This window comes from Chlorocebus sabaeus, chromosome 17 (assembly GCF_047675955.1).
Source record: "Chlorocebus sabaeus isolate Y175 chromosome 17, mChlSab1.0.hap1, whole genome shotgun sequence".
Taxonomy (NCBI): Eukaryota; Metazoa; Chordata; class Mammalia; order Primates; family Cercopithecidae; genus Chlorocebus; species Chlorocebus sabaeus.
Genome location: NC_132920.1, coordinates 36,975,164 through 37,001,245, shown reverse-complemented (window position 1 = coordinate 37,001,245; position 26,082 = coordinate 36,975,164). Strand labels below are relative to the sequence as shown.

General features: G+C 44.3%; 1 protein-coding gene across 1 annotated transcript; it reads left to right on the top strand.

Moving 5' to 3' along the window:
• Positions 1 to 1,077: 1,077 nt before the first annotated feature.
• PPIL1 (peptidylprolyl isomerase like 1) lies at positions 1,078 to 21,412 on the top strand. Its single transcript, XM_007972769.3, has 4 exons — positions 1,078 to 1,513; positions 4,363 to 4,517; positions 19,584 to 19,652; positions 20,205 to 21,412. The coding sequence occupies exons 1-4, from the start codon at positions 1,458 to 1,460 to the stop codon at positions 20,423 to 20,425; spliced, it is 501 nt and encodes a 166-aa protein (XP_007970960.1). The 5' UTR covers positions 1,078 to 1,457; the 3' UTR covers positions 20,426 to 21,412.
• Positions 21,413 to 26,082: the final 4,670 nt, after the last annotated feature.

The following is a 26,082-nucleotide window of genomic DNA, read 5'->3' as shown; positions in this document are numbered from 1 at the left end:
TCAGACATTGGAGCCTGGGAATGGCACATGCCTCCCAGGATATACAGTAAGGAACTACATAAAGTCCAGAGAAGGGCAACTCAAATTAACAACAGACTAAACAGACCAAGGATTAAGACTTTTTCATCCAGTTCAAGGGCCACAAGGTGGGCATGAACTTCAGATTGCAGGAGGTGTAAAAATTATACTTTAGCATTTATCAGTTTAAAATGTAGTGTTCCGTTCATTATTCATTCAACAAAAGCTGAGCACCCTATGCTCAGTACTGTGCAAGAAGAGCACAAAGATGAAGGATGCCCAGCTCTCTCTCAAGGAGCTGTCTAGTTTATCTTTACAACCTTGTACATCCTTATTCCTTGTTGACAATTAGGGACACTACAGTTGAACTGTCGTTAAGAGCACAAGTGCACCAGCTGTAGTACTTTAAGCAAGTTATTTAATCTGTAAGGCTCAGCTTCCTCAAAGTAAAATGGGAATAGTAATATCTACCTTGTGGGGTTTTGAAGATTAAGCGTGAAAATACGCAATAAAATGCTTAGCTTGATGCCTGGCACATAGTAAACATTCAACCATCATTATTAAGTGGTGTGCAAAGCATTTACAGCATAAGTTTAGTTACTCTATTTCATTCTTGTCTTCCCTCCAAACATTATAGCTCCTCTAATTTGCTTCTCTTCCTCGGGCCCTGCGCAAACCCTCCTAACAACTTTCAGGTACCATCTATCCCGACCAATGATGTTAAGCCTTGTTCTTGCTTTGTCCTGCTTTCTCCTGTCTCTTCCTTTCTTTATCTCCCATTTTCTTCCTGCCCCTTCCCTCTCTCTTCTCCTCAGACTCCTTGTCTTTGGATTCTGCAGGCTCAGATTTGCTTTACGCCTATGGAAAAACAAGTATTTAACTGCCGAGTCTGTTTTCAGATCTGAAAAATGGGAATAATACTATCTACTTACAGAATTGTTTTGTGGAGTAGATGAGATAAGAAAGTGCAAGCACTGTGTACATCGTACAGCGCCTTACAAAAATTCTTTACTGGCATCTCTAAACTGTTCCCTTTCATTCTCTGCCTCCCCTTCCCGTCCCTGCCCAATTGTGAGACTAAGAAATTCTTCGAATTTAATGTTAGGACATAACTCCAACCAGAGCCTAGCTTTTCTGGTTGTTCCCGCCTTCCATGCCTAAACGAACCAATCAGATCGCCCAGAATGGCGCCACTTGGAGACCACCGCGAATGAAGTTTGCATTTTTCTCTGTTCTCGCGCCCAGCTTCTTCTCGCCTCCCACCTCAGCTTCCCGGCATTGGAAGAAGGGACCGTCCTCTTCCTCGTCCTGGCCACCCAAATCCTGGTATCGAAAGGGTTGAACGGCGGGGACCGGAAGGGTGCAGCAGCGGCGGGTCCCCAGCTAATCGACGCCGGAAGTAGCAATTGCTAGAGAAGCATTCCGCCGCCGGCTTCGCTATGGCGGCAATTCCCCCAGATTCCTGGCAGCCACCCAACGTTTACTTGGAGACCAGGTGAGGGGGTTCGGGCCTCTGGGGCTGGCAGAGGAGATACGGAGCCCGGGCCTCACCACGGGTCTCCGTTCCTGGCGCGTTCCTCCGGGAGGCCGGCCTCCACGTGGAGGGGCGTGGAGCAGCGGCCGAGACGGCCCCCAGAGGGTTGAGAGGGGACCGCCATCGCCCGCGTCCAAGCTCCGCGCGGTCTTCTGCTGAGCTGCCTGATTGTCCTCCTTCCTCCAGTCCACTCATTCATTCATTTGTTCATTCATTCATTCATTCATTCATTCATTCATTCAACAAGCGTGTAATGAGTCCGCAAGCCAGGCACATAGGATATGAATTCTGAGGAGATAGCGGTAGATAAAAAACACACAGCCCTGCCTTTAGGGGCTTACGGTATAATGAAAGAGACAGACATGTAAACATTACGTGATAAGTAGTACAGTTGTAGAAACAAATTCCAATAAAATACAGGAAGAAGCACATTTTCCCCACTATCAAAGAGTGATGTGGTAACCAGCCTGCTAGCGCCATGCCCCGCTGTATGTCATCTCATTTAGTTTAATCTTAGCAACCCAAATCATTTACTTTCTCCCTTTCAATATTAGCAGGAGGAAACGCCACAATTTACAGATTAAAGCCTTGACCAAAGCCACACAGCTAGTAACTGGAAGAACCTCGTTTGGAGCCTGGTGTGCCCGTCTCACCTTGCAAGTTCTTTAGCTCTATTCATTCCATTGCCTCTTTGGAAAAAGCTCAAAGTGATCTTTACAAAATAGGACAAGGAAGGGATCCTGCTCAAAAACCTTTAATAACGTCTTGCTGCTATAACAGTATAAAGTAAAAATTTATTAATCCTGACATTCAAGGTGATTTTTTTCATCTGGCCCTTGTCTACCTGCCATTCCCCCTTCAGCGGCCAGGGACCAGCTAAGGTCCTCTGCTTTTCTGTTCTTGCCCATTGCTGCTTTCAGCCAAAGCAGAGTTCTGTCAGTCCTCTCTGTATTTGCTCATGCTGTTCATGCTCCCTGGCCATCTTCCCCACCTTCTTATATGGTAAAATTCTACATCTTCAGGCTCCAACCTGTAGTTTCTGAATTCTCCTGTTGGTATTTTTTAAAGTTGCAAAATAAATTGCTAAATCCAAGCAATGTGGACATACAGAGTAAGAAGTGAAAGCCACCTCCTTCCTGAAAACACTATCAACGGTTTGTTGGATAATTGTCCAGACCTTTTTCTATGTACACATAAACCTCTCTTTTATGTTTTTTTAACATAAAAAAATGGGATCATATGATCATACTCTATGTATGTTTTTTCTGTAACTTGGTTTTCTTTCACTCAGTAATTCAGCTAGCTGCCCATAGGATGAATAGTTGATATTTTAGGTATTTCCTATTTCAAGGACATTTAAGTTGCTTCCTTTTTTTTTTTTTGGCTATGACAAATACTGAGATGAATATCCTTGCACATATTGTATCCTTAGGCAGTTTTGTATATTTTCCTAGAGGATACTTGGAAGTTGAAATTGCTGAGGTATGCACATTTCAGAATTGTATATGTACTTCCTGATTGTCTTTCCAAATGGCTACTTCCTGTATGTTGAAAATATCCACCAGAATGTAAGCTTCATGAGGGAAACAGTGCCTAACATAGTGCCACGCACAGAGTAACTGTTGGTCTGTGTTGAATGGGAGCAGTGTGAAAGATGAATTGCAGGCAGGAAGGCTGTTAGCTATTTTCTAGCACATTCCTCATATACTAATAGAGTGTTTACACTGTGCAAGTCGCTGGGCATTCAGACTATACAGAGATACAGAGTTGACTCAGTTCTCACATCTGGCCTGGTGCCATAACTCACATCTGTAATCCAGCACTTTGGGAGGCCAAGGCAGGTAGATTGCTTGAGCCCAGGAGTTCAAGACAAGCCTGGGGAACATGGCAAAACCCCATCTCTACAAAAAAATACAAAAAATTAGCTGAGCTTGGTGATGCGTGCCTGTAGTCCCAGCTACTCAGGAGGCTGAGGTGAGGGGATCACTTGAGCCCGGGAGGCGGAGGTTGCGATTAGCTGAGATTGTGCCACTGCACTGTAACCTGGGTGACAGAGGAGACCCTTTCTCAAAAAAAAAAAAAAAAAAATTGTCACATCCTTGGAGCTTAAAGTCTAGGTATGTGTTGGAGTAGAGGGGAAGGCACCTGTCCTTTCTCTTGCCTCTTCCTTATCTTTTAGTAGTACTGGGGAGGAAAAAACACTCATCCTATTGGGTAGGTGCAAAGATTCAAAGTTATCAGGTTTTGCCTTTGTTATACTCTCTCCCAAACAAACACAAACTGTACCTTTTATTAAAATTTTTTGAATAGGTAATATATTTACTTGGATCAAAAATACAAAAGTTTTTAAAAGGTATTCATTAAACATCTTCCTATTTTCCATCTACCCAGTCCCTACCCCCACCCAGAAACTTCTAAATAAATATGAACTCCTGATATTTTAATGTCTCTTTTTTAAAAAAATTAAAAATTAAGTGTAATAATTTTTTTCCTAATTTAGAGGTTGGTTATATGGTTTCAGATAATCAGATATATATATATAGAGAGAGTATTAGAATTTTGAGTTCTCCATGCTTGTAATTTTGCTGAAAAGAAGTACCCAGAACACCTGCATGTTTTACTCAAAAAAGATAATTGGTGTTTATATTACTTGCATTGTGGTGTTTTCCTTTGCTGAGCATGAAATCCAGTGGTTATCACAATTTCATGACTTACAAGCTTGAAAATCAAGAGTCCTGGAGCAGTCCCATAATATTCCTGTCTGCCTTGACCTTGTTCTTTACTGGAGCTGTTGTCCTCTCCCTCTGCAGCATGGGAATCATTGTGCTGGAGCTGTACTGGAAGCATGCTCCAAAGACCTGTAAGAACTTTGCTGAGTTGGCTCGTCGAGGTTACTACAATGGCACAAAATTCCACAGAATTATCAAAGACTTCATGATCCAAGGAGGTGACCCAACAGGGACAGGTACAGTTAAGCCAACATTAGTTTATGTTTTCTTTTTTTTTTTTTTCCCTTTTTGTCTTTTTTTTTCTAAAGCCAACATTAGTTTCTGAAGTCTCATAAATAGGCGATAAGGCAGCCAGAGCTCTCTTTTCCACTGACTAAGGTCTGTGTTGGTTGATTCTGGTGACAGCTCCTTCCTTCATCAAACACACATGTGTGGAATTGACCAGAAACCAACCTTTATTCCTAGGCTTGGTAGAGATTTTCGTAACTTACATGTACTGCTTACTAAGAACAAATAATATTTGTCTGAATTATATTGATGCAAGTAGTCTGATCAATAAAAAGGAAAGACTTTATAATATTTTGAGAATAATAAAATCCTGGGTTCTTTTATCGATTCATTCATTTAACAAATGAGTGTCTGTTTTGTGTCAGATACTTTTTTAAGCTCTAGGGAGATACCTATAAAGAAAGAGACAGAATTCTTGCTCTCTATAAAGCAGGAAAAGGGTGTGGGGATGGAATTTTAGTAGAAAAGTCAAGGAACTCCTCTCTGACATTATTGGAGAAGAGATCTGAAAGAAGTAAGAAAGTGAACCTTGTAACTCGGGGGAAAACATTTTGGATGGAGGGAAGAGCAAACACAGAGGCCCTGAGGCAGAAACCTGTGCTGGAAATCATAAGGTATGATACTTTACAGGGCGTGGTAGAGACTGGGTTTTACTCTGAGTAAGATCTGAGCCTTTGGAGAGTTTTGAGCAAAGGAATGCTGTGATCTGATCTATGCTTTAAAAGGATCACTCTAGGCTGGGCACAGTGACTCACGCCTGTAATCCCAGCTCTTTGGGAGCCCGAGGCGGTTGCATCATTTGAGGTCAGGAGTTCAAGACCAGCCTGACCAACATGGTGAAATGCTGTGTTTACTAAAACACAAAAATTAGCCAGGCAGGGTGGTGGGCACCTGTAATCTCAGCTACTCGGGAGGCTGAGGCAGGAGAATTGCTTGAACCCAGGAGATGGAGGTTGCAGTGAGCAAAGCTCGTACTACTGCAGTCCAGCCTGGGTGACAGATCAAGACTCCCTCTCAAATAAATAAATAAATAAATAAATAAATAAATAAAAGGATCACTCTAGCTGCTGTTTAGAGAATAGATGTAGGGGCAAGATGTGACCACTATGTAAATAGTTGTACTGTATTGTTTGGGGAGTAATGACAAGAAAAATAGTTCTATACATGTTCGGTACAGATGCTTGATATTTTCTATCGTGGTTAGTTGAATCCATGAATGTAGAATCCACATGTAGGGAGGGCCAACTATGCTCGTGAGTAAGTAGTTGGATAGGAATATGGGGTTCAGGGAAAGACCTGGTATGGAGGTATTAATTTGGGAGTTACTGGCATTTAGATGGGGTTTATTAGTGAACTGGTGGAACACTTACTCATTTCAAGGGCCCTTGCTTCTCAGTCTGCTTTTTCTCTGCTAATATCTGCTCGTTTGCCTTTAAACAAGTTTGGTTTTCTCTGTGGCAGAGTCTTTTCTCAGTCTTGTTCTTTTTTGTCATTCTCAATTGTCTCATGATTTATCTAAACTATGGCCAGAAGCATTCAGGTGTTTTTTTGTTTTTTGTTTTAATGTATATGGATGCATTTCAAAATACAGAATATATAAGAAAACAGAGAAAAGGGGAAAAATCATTCATAAGCATAGCTCCTAAAGATTTCTAACCATCATTAACTAATCCCTCAATATCCCACCTTTCAGAAAGGAACAGTGTTAACTTTTGGTGCCCATCATTCTAGACGTGTTTCTTTTCAGATGTCTGGTTTAAAGGATAACAAGATAAATGGAAATAGTTTCAAAAAATAGGATATATTATATATGCTATTGTTTTTAAAGCAGAACATACTACATTTAATTTCATATATAGAGAATAGAATATTTGACTTCCTACAGTGAAAGATGAGGCAATTAGTACTTAAATTTCTACCCATTCTTATCTTTCCCCGACCTTAATTTTTGTTATTAGTCTTATTATTATCTGTTCTGCACTCATCATTCCTTCAGCTACAGTGTGGGTCCTACATTTCAGTGTATTTCGTGTTCACAACTTACTTCACTTTCACCTTCGCAAGTGCTGGAGGGCAGGATTTCTTGTCTGGTGGTTTTTTGTGTTTTGTTTCAGAATGCTCAAGGATCACAATTGTCCAGTGGTTTTTTATTATTAGAGCTGGAATGTGTTGTATTTTTAAGCTCATTTATGTTTGAGAATTTCTGCCTGTTACTTTTATACGTGAAAAGAGATAGCATGCTGTCATGCTCAGCCCCCTCACTGTGCGATACACTGTGCCGCCTTGGGACTTCACAGAGTCCCCACCAGCAAGAAGGCTCTCACCACATGTGGCCTCTTGACCTTGGACTTCTCAGCCTCTACAACTGTAAGAGATAAATTCCTTTTTTAAAATAAATTTTTTAGGCCAGGTGTGGTGGCTCACACCTGTAATCCCAGCACTTTGGAGGCTGAGGTGGGAGGATCACTTGAGTTCAGGAGTTCAAGACCAGCCTGGGCAACATAGTGAGACCCCATCTCTACAAAAAACAAAAAATTAGCCGGGCATGGTGGCATATGCCTGTAATCCTAGCTACTTGGAAGACTGAGGTGGGAGGATCACTTGAACCTGGGAGGTTGAGATTGCAGTGAGCCATGATTTTGCCCACTGCACTCCAGCCTGAGTGACAAAGTGAGACCCTATCTCTAAATACATAAATTAATTAAAATAAAAGTGTTTAAAAGGAAGAAAAAAAGACCGTAACTGGGTATACTGAGATCTTTTTAGATATTTCGATCAATTGCCTTCTGGTTTGGTTTTTTATTGTTGTTTGTTTTTGTTGTTGTTTGGTTTTTTTGGAGATAGAGTTTTGCTCTGTCACCCAGGCCCGGGCTCGAGTACAGTGGTACAATCATGGCTTACTGTAATCTCCATCCCCTGGGATCAAGCATTTCTCCCACATCAGCCTCCCAGGTAGCTAGGACTACAGGCATTCACCACCATACCTTGCTAATTTTTAAATTTTTTATAGAGTTGAGGTCTCACTGTGTTGCTGAGGCTGGTCTCAAACTCCTGGGCCTAAGTGTCCCTCCTGCTTCGGCCACCCAAAGTGTTGGGATTATAGGCATTAGCCATCATGCCTGACTGCCTTCTGGTTTTTGAATATGGTTTTGGAGAATACTGAGGCCAGATTTACTCCTTCCTTCAAATCAGGGATAATTTTTTGATTTCTATTTCTGAATATTTTCTCTGTTACACTTACTGGATTTTCTATTTCAGGAAATTAGTTATTTGTTTCATCACCTTTGCCTTCCATATTTATCACATTTCTTTTGATTGTGTGATAGGATTTTTTTTTTCTTTTTTCCCTGTATTCACTAAAATAATTTCAGACCTTTACTCTATGCCTTACTCAATTTTCAGTCATGTCTATTTTGTTCTTTACTGCTCTAGTTTATCTACTAGCTCATTACGGGTGCCATTTGAATCTAAATTTGTTTCCTTCGCTCTGCAATCTTTTCATCTTATTCTGTGGTATATTATCTTGTCTTTGAGCTTTTGTTATATTAGATTTTTACTTCTCTGGAATCATCCATAGCTTGAGATAGCCATGGAGAAGCCACTTTCTCCCAGGCTGAGTTCCTGGGTTTTCTTTTCCTTCCCCCCCTCCTTCTTTCTGTCCTTCTGTTGGTTGTGGTATGTTTGCCTAGTTTCCATGCCATTTGTTTTCATCTTATCCATGCTTGATGTCAGCACCTACATTATCCCCACCTTTTACTTGCTCAGATACAGTGTAAGTGGAGTCTCCTTGTCATTCTCCCCACTTACGTGGAACTGGTTGTCTTCCCCACTTCAAATGTTAGGTTGCTTTCTCTCTATTCTATTCTACCCTGAAGAGGTGCAGGAGAGAACTGGAGCTCACCTCATGCTGAGTGAGCCCCTTGTGGGAGGGCTAGCCTCTGTTCTGTCTTCCCAGACTCCATTAAAGTCTTGTCCCAGAGCCCCCTCCACCAGCCAGTGGTGTCCCTCTGTCACCACTCCAGGATCTGGGTAGTCCTCAAGGATGGCCCAGCACCCTGGAAGGTGGCCTGCCCTGCTTGCCTGCCCTGCCACTCCCGAGCATCTGTGATATGCATGGACTTCTGCCCTCAAGGGCTTTCCTTAACTTTTTCAGAGCTGCTCACCCACTCCCCTGTTGGCTTCTCACAATTGGAGGGTATTTATGAGAATCTCAGCATGACATTTCTTTCCTGGTTACTAGTTTCAGGGAATACAGGTGGAAGAATTTTCTATTTTTTCCTCTTGGCTGACTCTTTTTACAATTTTAGCATGTTTGTTTCCCTTATTTGGTTGATGCTGGTGAACTTTTGGCTTTTTAATTTTTAATTTTTGTGTCTTCACTTTACTGGGTGTTGGGAGCATGTGGTAAACGTGCCTGATAGCAATAACTGAAGGATACCCTTAGAATGACCCTGTATGGCAGACGCATCTGAATGTGTGTTCTGAGCTACGGAATCCAGGAGTAGCCAACCTGGAGGTTCCTTCCTTGTCTATAAAGGGACATCTGAACCCCTGGCTTGTCCTTTGAAACATGGGCCGCACACAGGTTGAGGCCACGAGTTTTGGGTTGAGTGAAGTTTGCCAGGTGGAGATTGTTAGGGAGAAGGTGCTAAGTGGAAATGCTATGTAAACTGCATGCTTTTTGCAAGCCATTGTGGTTCTCCCGTCCAGCCCGCCGCCACTGGACTCTCTCCCCTGTATGTAAGTCCCCAATAAAACCCCATGTCTCATTTGCTGGCATTAGGTCTCTTCGGCCTATTAAACCTGGTGCCATCCCCATTGGAGTCGATAGGGGTTCAGCACAACAGGGAGGCAGAGTCTAGTCCTGCTTCATTCTACTTTCTTTGTCTGAAAGGGTTCCATCGATATGTCTATGTACTTCTTTCCTGTCTTCTTCCTCTCTCCCCGTCATGTTGTTATGAAATAAATTTTAATTCTTAATACCAGTGAACCGAGAGTCCATGATTAGGGTACAAGTATTGGAAGTGACTCAGGTGTGAGTTGCTCATGCCAGAGCTTTTCTATATTTCTGTAGTTGGTTCATGATCCTTCATAATGTCACATTTCCATGGTGTAATGTTAATGAAATTGAATCACTCAAAAGATCTTCAAATAACTGCACCCAGCCTCAAGTATAATGAATGATTGAGCAGCCCACTGGCATGTCTGTGGTGGAAGGCAAACAGGAGTTAGGCTCTCCTGGGTCACTAGTTCATATTTTCTAGCTGATTAGGTGACGCGTTTTTTGCTAAACATCTCAGATGGGCAGCAAATGACATCCTGGGCTCTTCAGCAAGTTGATGTACCACTTCCATTCCTCAGTCTGACTACTGTGGAACCATTGTTTCCACATGCTTTCTTGTAATACATCTTTGCCAGATGCTTTGTCAGTTCAAATACCCTTTGACTTCCTGCTTCGTTTCATTTTAAACCATTTTTCTACCTTCAACTTTCCCATATTATAATAACTATAGAGGCTCTTTCCTCAGCCCTCTGAGTGTCTTTTATCTGTTTCTACTAACCTTCTCTCCTCTCTGTAAGACATAACATCCTGGCAAGCTCTTCCTTTAGCTCTTCCTGCTCTGCACTTGGCCTCACAGTGCTCACCAGCTGCTGTGATTGCTGTGATTAATTATATGCTGATTATCCTGTGCGTCACTCTCACTTTGATTTCATCTCTCCTCTTAGTAGCCCCAGGAACACCTGAAATTTAACGTGTTGAACAGCAAGCTCTGTTAATTTTATTCATTTGATGAGTATTTGCCAAGAGTCTGCTGGGTATCCTGTGCTATTCTAAGGCCTATGAGAAGCACTTAAGCATTAAAAGCCAAGGCATTTTCTTTTTCCTTGCAGTTCCCTGCCCTGCCAGGAAACAAACTATTCATTATAAGAAACAACTAGAATGGGGTAATATAAATATGCAAATGTATGATAGTATGATGTGGATTATGTGTATAATATAGGTTGGAGTAATTCATAATAAGGGGAAGAGTACAATGGAGTGAGATTAGGATAGGAAGGAGGCATATGCGAGATGGGTCTTGGGAAGTAGAGGGAAGGCATTTTGGATTTAGGAAGAAGAGTGGGTACAGGGCAGGAGTGACAGAGGCAGGGGCAGGGAGGGAGCCCACAACCCCAGGTGTCACATCTTCCACTCCAGACTGGCTCTTGTGACATCACCCAGCCACCTCTCCACGCCTAGAACAAATGCATCAAATGTGATTCTAAGGCCCCTACCAAATTTATAGATCTCCGAACCGCCTGTTTAGGGACAGTAAAGAGCAGTTAGGGGGCCAGTTAATGGAGACTCCTAGACAGAGGAGCTCAGATTTGATTGAGCATGACTCAGGGACCATTTGGGACTCTTGAACCCAGCTGGGGTAAGACATATCTGAGGAAATTTCGTCCAGCTGTGGACTATGGCAAGCCAGTGTGGTGCAGGGTGGAGAGCAGGACTGTGGAGCTTGGGCTTGCCTTGTGCTTCACATGAACACTTACTAAATGTAAAGGAGTTGCGTTACCCTGCTGAGCCAGCTCACCTGTCTAGAGTGTGGTTACACACACCTCCTAGGCTGGCTGTGAGTAGTAAATGAGCTGATGTTGGTACAGTGGTTAGCATGGGCTTGACACAAAGTGGGAGCTCCAACGAATGTGACTTTTATTTATTTTGATTGTTAATTCATTTAGCAAATACCTATTAGACTCCTTCTGTAGGCCAGGCACTCTTCTAAAAGCTGGGGATGTAACAGTGAATAAGAAAGCCCTTGCGGAACTCTCATTCTGGTGAGAGACGGAGAATGAAAAAGTACATAATGAACTGTCAGGGATGGCAGATGATATGGAAAAAAGAAGGTACTGCTGGGATGGAACAGGATTTCTCAACCTAGGCACTATTGACATTTAGAGCTGGATGATTCTTTGTTGGAGGGGGTGCAGTCCTGCACATTGAAGGATGGTTAGCTTCACGCTGGCTTCTACCTACTCGATACTGATAGAACCACTCAGTGTGACAACCAAAATTGTCTCCAGACATTGCCCACTGTCGCCAGGGGTCAAAATCACTCCCCGTTGAGAACCACTAGGCTAGAGGGTGAGGGAGGGGCTGGTTTGGTGAGTGTGGTTAGGGAAACCTCTCTGACAAAGAGAGAGCATTTGAACATAGTTGTGAATGAAATGAAGTGGTGATCCATGAGACTGTTCAGGCCAAGGGCGCTCCGAAGAGAACAGCAGCCAGAGGCCTTAGACCAGAGTGTGCCTGGCAGGAAACGGCACAGGGGCCAGTGTACCTGGAACACCTGAGAGAGTGGCGGGAGAGAGCTCAGAGAGTAGCAGAGTGCCTGACTGTGGGGGGTCTTGTAAGCTGTGGTGAGGATTGTGGATTTTGTTCTAAGAGTGATGCAGTGTTGATGGAGGGTTTCAAGCAGGGGAGTGCTGCGATTAGGCTTGTTTGAAAAGGATCCCTCTGGCTACCTTGTGAAGAATAGAGGGTGGGGAAAGAGGGAGGCAAGGCTGGAAGCAAGGAGACCAGTGGGAAGATTTTATTCCTATTCAAGCTGGAGATGGTTGTCGTTTGAACTAGGGTGATAGCAACTGTGTTAGTTCTGCTGTGTTAGTTCTGTTAGGTCCTCTGGGAAGCAGACACCAAGATAGAAGTTTATTGGGCTAACACCTGTGAAAGATAAAGGGGCGGGGAGCTAGGGTTGGAAGGCAAGGGCTTCACACAGCAGCGCAGGCCTGAGTAACACCTGTGAAAGCAGAGGGGCGCAGGAGGAGCAGCTGCCAGTGAGCAGCGAGGAACACCAGGAGAATGTGGAGCCGTGGAAGCCAAGGGAAGACAGCAGCTCAAGCAGAAGGGTGACATCGAGTGTGGATCAAGTAAAGTGAGCGCTGAGGATTGATGACTGGGTATAGCCACGTGGAGGTCACTGGCGACCTTGACAAGAGCAGTTTCAGTGGAGCAGTGAGGGGCAAAAGTCTGAATGGAGCATGTTCCAGCGAGAATGGGGAGAAGTGGAGACAGTGGGTGTTGACAGCTTTTTCAAGGAGTTTTTCTGTGAAGGGATGTAGAGAAATAGGATACTTGGAAATAGAGTTTTGTTTTTTAAAATAGGAAATATCAATAACATGTTTAAATGCTGACAGGAATGACCCATTAGAAAGAGAAAAATTAGTCTACTAGAGGGGGAGGTTGTAGTTGCTGAGTTCTTTAAAGGTGAGGTTTGGGTATGTGGTGGTGGGATAGTCATGGACAGTTTATTCACACAGTGTTTTAGGGAAGGGAGGTGGGTAGAGGTGTAGGAAGGAAAGGGGCTTTGGTGGTGAGAGCACGTGAAAGTTCTCTTGTGAAAATTCCTTCTTCTCAGTGAAATAAGAAGTAAGGTTCTCCTCAAAGAGTGAGAAGCAGCGAGGGAGTGGTGGAAATTGGAGAACAGAGGAACTGAATAAACCCAGGCAGGCTGGCTCCTGAGGTGGCAGTTTGAATCATGACTAGCAGCTGCTTCTCAGGGACCATGCTCGGGTTGCCTAAAGGGGCTCTTCATCACTGACACTACTGTGTGTTTGCCTCATGTTATACATTCGATGGCTTCCATATGCTGTCTCATTTACTTCTCATAACAAGCCTGTGAGACGTAAGTGTTACTGCTACTCCCATTTTGCAGACGGGGGAACTGAGGCTTGGAGAAAAATGTCTTGGTTAAGGTTAAACAGTAATTGCTGGAGGCAGAACTGGAATCCAGATCTCTCTGACCCCAAAGGCAAGTGAGAAAGAGAAGACCGCATCTTTAGAACCACAAAGCCCCTTGGAGGACTGGGGCATTGTTCCGGTCTGGTATATTAACAAAGTGATTGTGTCAAGTAGCAGTGCTTTTGGCTACAACTAACAGAAAACCTAATCCCATGGGCTGTTTTTTCTTACACAACAGAACGTCTGGAAGTGAGCAGTTACTGCCATCTCTTCACCTGCCCAGAAGAGTTGTCAGGGATCTGGGCTTGCCTATCTTTCCACTTCATTCGTAATGTGTTGGCCTTTGGTCTTGAACTTGTTAGTCTTATGGTTGCAAGATGACTGCTGCTGTTCTGGCGTCACCCTACTTTCAAAGAAGGAAGATGGGGAAAGAGCTGTAGATGAAAGACAAAAGAGTATGTTTGTCTGTTTTTATCAGGAAAGCTGTAGCTTTCTCAGAAGCTTGACTCAGCGACTTCTGTTTATATCAGTAAGTCTGAACTGGGTCATCTGGCCACGCCTGTCTGCAAAATGGACTTGTCAGCACCTGCCTTTTTTTCTCTGAGGTTGAGGCAGGCTGTGGAGGAGGAGGTTGGGAGTGCTCAGGAGACTGCTGACCGACAGTGTCTGTTAGAGGCTCTCTTGCCAGAAGAGAGGCTTTGATTGGTCAGTTACCCTCTGGTGTCAAGTGCCCCACTGGATCTCCTTATAAGCCACTGCCCATCTGTGGGACTGGATGTTAATCTATTATCCCATCAACTGTGGCGTGGGAGAGGCAGGGACAAGTAGCACCAAGTATGGTCATCTTGGTGTAAGACGCTGCATCATGTCGCATGCCTTAGACATCATTTTGACAGGTTTCCACAGTGACTAAGAGGAGGAGGAAGGGACATTACAGGAGTCATGGGGACAAGAAAAGGGTTTTTTTGCATTTTGTTTTTAAGAAACAACACAGGCCGGGCACGGTGGCTCACGCCTGTAATTCCAGCACTTTGGGAGGCCGAGGCTGGCAGATCACCTGAGGTCAGGAGTTTGAGACCAGCCTGACCTCAACATGGTGAAACCCCATCTCTCCTAAAAATACAAAATTAGCCAGGCATGGTGGCAAGTGCCTGTAATACCAGCTACTCGGGAGGCCGAGGCAGGAGAATCATTTGAACCCGGGAGGCAGAGGTTGTGGTGAGCCAAGATGGCGCCATTGGACTCCAGCCTGGGCCACAAGAGCAAAACTCTGTCTAAAAAAAAAAAAAAAAAAAGGAAAAGGAAAAAAAACCACACAAATCATAAAGAAGTTAAGGAATTTTAACTGCAAAGGTTCTGTGCACTGGAAGGTCCCATTAAAAGAATGAAAAAAGTTAACTGGGAGAAGGTATTTGCAAAACATTCACTGACAGAGGATTACTGTCCATAATATACAATTGAGCCTTGACCAACATGGATTTGAGCCATGGGGGTCCATACAGGTTTTGCAGGGCCCGCAGCGCGACTTGAGCATGCAGGGATTTTGGTGTCACAGGGATCCTGGAACCAATGCCCTGAGTATACCAAGGGATGACTGTGTGTATCAATTCCAAAATGTCATACCACTGAGTGGCCGTTCACAGAGGGGACAAGCTAAATAAGCCAGTGAACATGAAATTATGCCAAACTTCAGAGAAATGCAGCTTAAAACACCGCAAGAGGTCTCACACTTCTCAGACTGACAGAACGACCTAGAGCAGTGAGTGAGAGTGCTGCGGGGAGGGGTGCACATTGGTTCATCCTTTTCAATAAGGCATTTAGAAAAATCTAGCAATGATGAAATAAACTATGACCCTGTGTATCCCCTGTGAGGTATTGGCCCCCGAGAGCGCTTGCACTTGTGTTTCAGAGACAGTATAAAACTAGTTTTTATAGCATGGTTGATAATAGCCAAAACATTGGAAAGATCCTCAATATTAACACCAGAAAAGATAAGACAGAGCATTATGGTCATGCAGTGAGGTGAACACTACAGAGACCCGCCTGGAACAAAGTACGTGAGTCTCTCAAACAGTGGTGAGCAAAAAGCTAATTGCAGAAGAATATATAAAGTATAATACCACTTATGTAAACTTAAAAACATGCAAAACAGCAGTACTTTTTTTTTTTTTTAGGGATACATATATGTGTAGTAAAGAAGAAAATGCATGGAAATGCCAAATTCTTGTCAGACTAGTGGTTACCTGAGAGGAAAATGTGATTCTTTGAATCAGCTGTTAGCTCTTAGGAAAATGAGTGCTGGGGAGGGCTGCAGTGGGGTGTGTGCATGGAGTCTTAGCTGGATTTGCAATACTTTATTTCTTGGGGGCAGAGGTGGTCATAGATGTTGGTCATATTATTCTTTGTATGTTTGCGTGTCTGAAATAAATACATTGAATAAATGATCCCAAGAGAGGACAGAGGTCAGAAGAGGAAAAAAATCTCTTTTTTTTTGGAGACAGACGGGAGTGCAATGGCGCAATCACAGCTCACTGTAGCCTCAACCTCCTGGGCTTGAGTGATCCTCCTACCTCAGTCTCCTGAGTAGCTATAGCTGGGACTACAGGCATGCACCACCATGCCTGGCTAATTTTTGTAGAGACAGGTTTCACCATGTTTTCTAGGCTGGTCTCAACTCCTGGGCTCAAGAGATGCACCCCCTTCAGCCTCCCAAAGTGTTGGGATTACAGGTGTGAGCCACTTGCACCTGGCCAGAAAAGAATCTTGAACGTTCTTTTCTAACCTATAATCAAAGGTTAGAAAACAGGTCTTGGCCAGGCGCGGTGGCTCACGCCTGTAATCTCAGTACTTTGAGAGGCCGAGGCTGGCAGATCACGAGGTCAAGAGATTGAAACCATCCTGGCCAACATGGTGAAACCCCGTCTCTACTAAAAATACAAAAATTAACTGGGTGTGGTGGTGCACGCCTGTAGTCCCAGCTACTCAGGAGGCTGAGGCAGGAGAATCGCTTGAACTCGGGAGGCAGAAGTTGCAGTGAACCAAGATCACATTACTGCACTCCAGCCTGGTGACAGAGCGAGATGCCGTCTCAAAAACACACACACACACACACACACAAAATAGAAAACAGGTCTGTGCCTATCTTCATTGTGTCTGTGCTAGACCAGGCACAGAACCTGCAAAGCTTCCAGATTGTTGACTTTCTAACTGGTAATTGACATCTGCGTAGCATGCTCTACACTGGAGAGCTCTTTAATCATTCTCTGTACCTCTGCCACCTCTCACCTATTCCACGTGCCCAGAGGAACGTTTGAATTGGAATGATTTGTCTTTCTGACATTTTGCTGCAAACCCTACTGAGTTGAATTGGGTTATGAAAAGATAACATATTATGAGTAAGATATTATGAAAACTCTGCCTATTGAGTAAAGGGGGTCTCCATGTTCTTTCCTCCTGTCTCCTCTGATTCCCACTTCATCTGTGACTTTTTTTTTTTTTTTTTTTTGAGACAGAGTCTCACTCTGTCGCCCAGGCTGGAGTGCAGTGGCACAATCTTGGCTCAGTGCAACCTCCACCTCCTGGGTTCAAGTGATTCTCCTGCCTCAGCCTCCCAAGTAGCTGGGATTACAGGCACGTGCCACCACGCCTGGCAAATTTTTGTATTTTTAGTAGAGACGGGGTTTCACCATGTTGGTCAGGCTGGTCTCAAACTCCTGACCTCATGATCCACCTGTCTCGGCCTCCCAAAGTGCTGGAATTACTGGTGTGAGCCACCACGCCCGGCCCATCTGTGACTCTTGACCGACCTATTCCTTAATGTACTTCTTGTTTGTGGTGATGTTTATGTGATGGTTTTCCATTCCTAGAGGGCAGAGCCCTGGGGGTTTTGTTCTGGCAGCCCTCAGGTTGCAGGGATCACACTTTGAAGGCTCAGGCCACAGATTGACAGTGTACTACTGAACTGAATCCTTAACTTGCTCACTCAAGTCCTGCACGCAGAGCCTGGCCTGTGTGGCGTCTGGCCCCACACCCTCTCCCTCTCTCTAGTCTCTGGTAACCCCAGCCAGGAACCTTGACTCTAGTGGTTGCCAAAGGACCAAGCAAAGGGGAGGATCAAGTCAGAGGGAATGTATTGGTTATATAATTGCTGTTTGGAAGTATACTGACAGGTTGGAATTTTTGGAATGAGTTTTACACAGTTTAGTATGGTTCAGTATTTTTCCAGAAGCATAGGTAGCCTGGGCCAAGTGGGAGGTTTCCCCTAGTCTGTTAGGATTCACCCCCATTCTTGTTTGCATGAGAACATCATTTTCTTCCGGAAAGGAAACGGGGGCTGTGACAGGCTCCCTGTGGTGAAGCCGACTAAAAGGTAAAGCAAAAGATTTTTACCATGGAAACACCTTAGCCATGCCCAGGGGCCTTGGGGGTGGACTTGGTGCTACTTTTATAGCAGGCAGTAGAGGAAGTGAGCTGCCAGCACTGGGCTGTGGGGCAAGCAGAGTACCCGTTGATCAATCCAGTGTTTACTTTGTTCTAGGCTGTTTTGTCATGACCGTTCAACTTGGAGAAACCAATGTAGTTCAGTAAGGCATATGATTGACTACATAATTGATTAGTATTCGTTAAGAAAGTTACCTCCTGTTATGACATGTTTTCCTGTGAGGAAACTATGTTTAACTTACATCCTTTTTTTTTTTTTTTTTTTTTTTTGAGACAGTCTTGCTCTGTCGCCCAGGCTGGAGTGCGATGGTGTGATCTCGGCTCACTGCAGCCTCCACCTACTGGGTTCAAGCAGTTCTCCTGCCTCAGCCTCCCAAGTAGCTGGGACAACAGGTGTGTGCCACCTTGCCTGGCTAATTTTTTTTTGTATTTTTAGTAGAGATGGGGTTTCACTACGTTGGCCAGGCTGGTCTGTAACTCCTGATCTCGTGATCCGCCTGCCTCGGCCTCCCAAAGTGCTGGGATTACAGGTGTGAGCCACCGTGCCTGGCCTAACTTACATCCTTTTGCTCTTAGAACAAAACCTGCCTGAGCTTAGGGTATCCAGTCCAGCACCCTGCTCTTGTGGACATAATATAAATAACATTTGGTGATGATGCTGCTAGCAAATAATTCCCAATCCTATGTTTCTTCATTTTCTCTGTATTCATTTATTTAGAGTCAAGGTTTTGCCTCTTGCCTAGACTGGAGTACAGTGACGTGATCATAGCTCATTGTAACCTCAAACTCCTGGGCTCAAAGCAATCCTCCTGCTTCATCCTCCCAAGGAGCTAGGTAGGCATGTGCCACCCACCACATCTGGCTGAATTTTAAAATTTTTTTGTCAGTCAGGTACAGTGGTTCATGCCTATAATCCCAGCACATGGGAAGCTGAGGAAGGAGGATTGCTTGATGCCAGGAGTTTGAGACCAGCCTGGGCAACATAGTGAGACTCCATCTCTTAAAAAAAAAAATTTGTGGAGTCAGTGTCTCGCTCTGTTGCCCAGCTCAAACTCCTGGCCTCAAGCAGTCCTCCCACCTCGGCCTCCCGAAGTGCTGAGATTTGAGATGTGAGCCACCACACCTGGCCCTGTTTTCTCTCTATGATGTACTGCCTCGCCTCTCGGTGACTCTGCCTACTGTAATGTCCCTTTCTGCCATGTTGCCACTTACCACTGTCCCTATTTCTCCTTCAGCTGGATAGCTTTAACTTAAATGAATTTTATTTTCCATCATCTAGGTTAAGGGTGGCAAATAGGTTTCAACTCTTGGGCTATTACTGATTAATTAATAATGGCTGCCTGAGTTCTGGATTGGTAACATTCAGAGGCAAATCTATCTGAGCAGGGAAGAATACTGATTGATTAGCAATGTCTGTGGTGGTCACAGGGTTGGGACTTGGGGCACTCATGTCTAAAATACTCATAAAAATGTTAAAAATCAAGAAACCTCTTAACACATCAGATTATGAATGGTGGTTATCTCTAGATGGTTAGGTTACAGGGGATTTTAGTGTTCTTTTGATAATGTTCTATGTTTTCTACCTTTTTGATAGTGAACATGTATTATTTTAATGTGCAGGAAAAAATAGCATTATTTTGAAAAGGAAAGTCTTACCGGAATGAAACCAATGATTTGAATATGCTATTAGTGCTAGATTCTGTAGTTGCAATATGCCTAGCAGTGGGGTAGGTGTCACTGCCTTTTCCTTTCCTCCACTCTGAGAAATCCTTTGACCCTGGGCCATCATTCTTGCTGTGAGATAGAATGTGTGACTGGCTGATTCATGTATCATCTTCTAATCGGGCAGGTCGAGGTGGTGCATCTATCTATGGCAAACAGTTTGAAGATGAACTTCATCCTGACTTGAAATTCACGGGTAAGTGTATAATTTGGCTGGACTGGTTAGGAATGGGGATTTTAAAAGCTCACTCTTTTGGCCATGATTCAAGGTGAATGCCTGACACCGTGGCATGGTGCCAGATAACTGCCCAGTCATGGCGCCACGAAGTGCCCTGGTGGATTAGAGAAAGCGGCGCCTCTCACAAAGTTCTGAGCAATTCTGAGTGCTGGTCGGGGTGTTCTAGACTCTAACTATTTGTTAAAGGTCATAGGATATCAAAAGTGTCCTCAAAGAAACAGGAAACCTTGCTGGGTTTTTGAGGGCAGTCAGGAACATGGTCCACAGTTAGTGAGGAGCATCAGGGGTCAAGGCTGGGGAATAGGTGAGGACAAGGAAGATGAAGTCGTCAGAGTAGTGTAGTGATGGCCTTTGTACAGGGCAGAAAGCCTGCCCTGAGTGGTTGTCCGGGTCTGGACAGAGGCCAGAACAAAGTCCTGGCTTCTTTTTCATCCCTAGACTGGGGCAGCAGCTCTACACTGGACCTGTGGGGTTATTTATATTCTTTCCTTTCTTCCCTTTTCCCACCAGGGGCTGGAATTCTCGCAATGGCCAATGCGGGGCCAGACACCAATGGCAGCCAGTTCTTTGTGACCCTCGCCCCCACCCAGTGGCTCGACGGCAAACACACCATTTTTGGCCGAGTGTGCCAGGGCATAGGAATGGTGAATCGCGTGGGAATGGTAGAAACAAACTCCCAGGACCGCCCTGTGGATGATGTGAAGATCATTAAGGCATACCCTTCTGGGTAGACTTGCTACCCTCTTGAGCAGCTCTTCTGAGATGGCCCCAGTGGACCAGCTTCCAGATGACATAGAATGACATGTAATGCTAAATTTCATTTTGGCTTTGCAAATCATGAAGTTTAGGAGGCCTGGGGTCTTGGGAGAGTTAGAGATGGAAGTACATTTTAATAGGATGCTTCTTTTCTCTTCCCCCAGTGCCTAGGTTGCCAGAGCATTTGCACAAATGCCCCTGTTTATCGATAGGTGACTACTTACTACATGTGACTCATAATGCTGCGTCTTGTGCATGTCTGCTCTGATATACTTCGAACAATGTAGCAGACACTGTCTTTTCTCAGTGGTTTTGCCTAACCAAACTTCTTCCTAAGGAGATTTGTATTCTGGCCTACTGCAGTCCTTGATTGTTGACAGTCACAGAATTCCAAACCAAGTAGTGTCTATCAGCCCTTTTAACTCTGTGCACACCCTATTTACCCTATTTCAGTCTTACATTTGTTCTTCTAGGGAATGTATGCATCTCTATATATATTTTCCCTCTCAAAACCAGAACATCAACACTGCTGTTTCTGACACTTCAGACATCCCACGCAAAGCCACATTGAATTTTTGCCAAATGAAAAATGCATCCAACAATCAAGTTTCTAAGAAGGTGTCAAGTGGGGAATAATAATGTATAATAATCAAGAAATTAATTTATTAAAAGGAAGCAGAAACATTGACCATCTTTTTCCCAGAGAAGAGGAGAAATCTGTAGTGAGCAAAGGACAGACCATGAATCCTCTTTAAGAAGTAGTCCTCTCAGAAAGGAGAAGCGCCGCTCAAGTTCTTTTAACCCAAGACTTTAGAGAAATTAGTCCGAGATTTTTATATGTTCAGTTGTTTATGTATAAAAATAACTTTCTGGATTTTGTGGGGAAGAGTAGGAGAGGAAGGAAGTTAATACCTATGTAATACATAGAAAATTCCAAAATAAAATGCCATTGATGGTTGAAATTGCTGCTGTGGTCTGATTCTAAATATTCTATGAGGTTCCAATAGTCATTTTAATCCCAGTCATTTTAAGTAGTATTGCAGAGATCGTATGTTCAAGATTTCACATCATTTTAGGCTTGTGGATCTCCAGTAGACTTAAGAGCAATTGTAACTTAAAAAGGGCAGAACCAGAGAAAGAAGTTAAGTCACAGAAATTGACATTTCTGAATAAGGGGTGTATTAGTCCGTTTTCACATTGCTATAAAGACACTACCTGAGAATGGGTCATTTATAAACGAGAGGTTTAATTGACTCACAGTTCCACATGGCTAGGGAGACCTCAGGAAACTTACAATAATGGTGGAAGGCAAAGGAGAAGCAAGCACCTTCTTTACAAGGTGGCAGGAGAGAGAGTGAGCACAGGGGAAACCACCATATTTAAACCATCAGATCTCGTGAGATCTCCCTCACTATCAAGAGAACAGCATGCAGGGGGAAAATGCCCCATGATCCAGTCACCTCCCACCAGATCCCTCCCTCAACACAGAGGATTACAATTCGAGATGAGATTTGGGTGGGGATACAGAGCCAAACCATGTCGGGGGGATTGCCTGTAAGTGAACCAGGTGGATGTCCTAAGAGACCTGCACCATCCCTGGAATTTGCAGAGGGCCCACCTGTACATTGTTGTGGGACCAAGGGCAGTATGTGTTGTGGTGTTTGCTTCCTTAAGCTGGTAGCTCCTTGAAGAGGGGATTATAACTTTAATGTTTCTTACTACTCTATCAATTTTGGAAATGGTGATTTACTTTATGGAATGGCCAAACAAGGTTCTGTTCCCCAAGCCTTCCCTACCTTCAACCTCTTTCTCTACCTTTCTCTTTTCTCTCAGTAGCAAAAAAGCAAAACCCAACAACAAACTATATAAATGACTTCGTAACTTCCCAGAGATGATTTTTGTATGCAAAGTAATGTTCTACACTTTGGAAAAAATAGAAATATATTTCTTTCAGCCTGAACTGGGTGGACATAATTGGATCTGCCTCTGAGAGCAAGGAATAGTACCTGTTCACTAACCTCCCAGATTCGTAATCCTGAAAATCTCCACTTTCATCCAGGGCACAGGGGTGGTGGAAACATATCATGGCTACTCTGAAGCAAAGAAGGTTCTGCATGCCTTGGGAGGAGAGCCACACAGGCACAGTTCCTTGTTTTTGGAAAGGGACACCAAATACATGTCAAGGCAGTCATGTGGGCCTGTGCCAGTTTTCATAGAGGATATGATCTCAAAGAGTGAAGCTTGAATTGCTTCACAATTTGTGGTTCTGCCAATTAGCCAGAGTTGTAGAAGTTCCTGCCAATTAGCCAGAGTTGTAGAAGTTCCTGTTTCCTTATAAGGGAAGCTTGTCTAAAAGGAATCCTGCTTAATTCTTTGGTCATATAGTGTTTACATCCTGTCAGGATTAGTACCATTGAGACAGGTCTCATAAAAGTGGGGTGTACTAGGGATAGCTCATTTTTGTTATATCTCGTCAGAGTGAGGATGGCTTATCAGGAGAAAGCAAGGATAAGTTTAAAACTTGGACAGATTATCGAAGGTAGGTATGGAGGACCACCAAGGGCTCATCAAGGCACAGGAGAGATACAGCTCTCTGCTGCTTCTCATGCGGGAAGAGAAAGAGATTCTAGACATTTGGAGAAGGCGTAAAGTTGGAAGTAGATAAACCAGTGGAAAAGACTTTCAAACAGGTGCCCCTGGGATGATGGATAAGAGAAGCTTGGCACTCAGACTATAAAGAATATGGTCCAAGGGCCCTAGCCCAGGGCTTCTCACACTTGACTACATGCAGGAATCACTGAGGGAGTCTGTTAGGAAGCAGCTTCTGACTCAGCACTCAGCCAGAGTCTGCAGTTCTCGCCAGCTCCCAGGAGGTGGTGACTGCCGGTCCAGACAACACCCTTTGAGTAGTGAGGTCCTAGAGGTCACATTTGTCCAACATGAAACTGGGGAGGGGGATTTTCCTAGGAGCAAGGGCAGTCAGGACCATGAGCCAATCTTCTGCGTCTTGGAGCAGAGCTCTCCACCTCATCCTGGTGATCTTGGAAGAGTGAAGAGGTTCAAGGCACAGGATGAGCTTCAACAGATGCTGGCTTTCGCTACTAGGATTGAGCTTTATGAAAGTGTTCTGTTCTCATGACAGTACAACATGGACTTCAGACCCTGGTATGTGGCACTGAGATACCCTGTGTGGACACCAGGGTGGGTAAGATTGTGTGGTCAGTAGACATCACAGAAAATGCAGGGAAAAGAGCATCAACAATAACACTGAGGGAAAGAGCTCTGGAACTTGACTGTCGGGGTTCAGATCCCAGCTCCACCACTTACCAGCAGCATGAACTTAAGTTTCTTAATTTCTCTGTATTTTAGTTTCTTCCACTATAAAATGAGAATAATGGGCCAAACCTCAAGGGCTATTGTGAAGATTAAATGAGCTAGAACAGGTATTTAGAACAGGAACTGGCATTTAGAAAATACCCCCAAAATGCTAGTTGTTATTACCAGTGGCCCTTGAAGCCACCACACACCTCTCCTGCCTCTTCATCTCGACATGTCCACAGCCTGACCTGTCTCAGCCTCTCACCTCACAGTCTCTCCCTCCCACTGGGCTAACCTCTGAGAACAAGGACTTTGTCTTACTCCTGTCTGTGAGTCTTCCCAACACCTTGTGTAGTGCTTTGAGGTTATTACTGAATGCATCAAATAAAATGTTCTCCATCAGAAAAAGATTGAGATCCTCTTATAGAAATCACTGTACCCCAACTCTCCAAACCCAGGCTTCAGCTGGTATGGCAGCCAAGCCTTTCCACTCAGCTCTCTGGAAGTCCTCAGCCTGATGTATTTTTGGATTGTGTCTCCAGAATATGTCAAAATAGCGTTCCCCACACAAACACGATTGCTACCCCCAGATCCTCGAGCCAGTCAGAGCCGTCACTGGGGCCCCTTTTGGCACCACATTCTTGCAACATGTGGAGGAGGGAGCATTGAAAAGCACGGTAAAGCGGTGGAGTTTACTGCCTACAAAGAAGCACTTTGTGGTCTCAGAGTCCTGTCACCTAAAGAGTGAGTTACTACTTTTTAGGTAAATGCCAAGATAGGGGAATCTTCCAGCAACACTCTTACAGATGAGAGAGAAGCAAAGTGGGAAGAAAACATGTTAGGGTCTCACCCTAAGGTTGGCTTGGCCTGATTTGGGAATTGGGTTCCCGATTGTCCTTCCAAACAGGTAACTCAAGATACTTAATTGCATCTGAAACCACAACCTTGCCAGTTGTGGGCAAGGTTTATGGACCGAGGGCTGTAAGGCCTTTTAGTGACCTTGGATGAATCACTTTACCTCTGGAACTTGGAGTGCTCATTCATTAAGGGAAGATTTGAACTAGCCCCCAGTTTGGGAATCTAGGTCATTCTGAGAAGATTCCTCCAGCTGCCAAGTTTCCATTTAGCATGCTATTTTGGAAATTTGCCACTAGAGGCCACTGTGAATATAGTTTAGCCTTGCAGCTTTTTCTAAAGGCAGAAGCCTGCGGAAGCCTTTGGTGAGTTTCTAAGACATGCCTGCTATTTCTTGGTTGTGGAAAGCCAGCAACTGATCAGATTGTGAGAGGGTAGAGTTGAGATGTCCGCCTGGCACAGAATGAGCCTGTAAACGTGCTCCATTGGCACAGGCCGGCCAACCTTCTTTATTGTCTACGGGACTGGATGGAGGAGCCCTCTGTGCATGGAAAGGTTGGCTGAGTCCTGTGACTGGGTGCTGGTTCTGTAGCGTACCTTCTAAAGGGCTAGTTCCCTCTTGGCTGCTTAATATTCTGCTTTACAGTTGAATTCATTCAGTCAACAAGTAATTTTGGAGCTCCTCTTGTACATCCACCACCAGTAAATATTTTCATAGAATCAGAGAAAGTCAACGAAAAGGAACCTTAGAGGAAAGCAAAATGTTATTGTCCCTTCTGTGTTTCATGGTCTGTGGATGCTCCTTGTACGTATTTTTCTCTCAATCCCCCAAACCGGCCTCCCGAAGTTGATATCATTATGCCCAATTCCTGGATGAGCAAACTGAAGACCAAAGGCAAGTAGCACAAAGCCTTGTACAGACTGAATGGATGGAATAAAGGCCCGGACCTTGCAAGGCTAATAAAAGGCAGGGTTGGGGCTTGAATATGGGGAATTTGGATCCCAAGTTCTGCTCTTTTCCTATGATCTCCACCTTTGACATACAGAGGAGGAAGATGAGGTGCAGGAAAAGAATAATTTGGTGGCAGGACAGAGGTTAAAATCTGAATCTCCTGCCTTACAGGCTGGGGGTGTTCAACTGACTTATCCATCCTAGAGTGTCCCCAGTCCAAGCTGGCTGGCTGGCCCTAGCCTTAGCCGTTTCCACGCTCCTTCCAAGCAGAGCCTGAACCAGGCCTGTGGAGACGCAGCAGGAGGGAGGGCACACAAATGACCCTCATCAGGATGTTTATTGGACCATAACTGTATTATCCTCACCACTCAGCTAATCTCATAGAAATCACTTTCGTCTCTGTGAGGATCTGGCCACAACTCCATTAAGAGCTGCTGCCCTGCATACCTGTGAGGAAGCTCTTGTACAGCAGAAATAGTGGAGAGGAGGGAGAAGTCATGTTTCTAC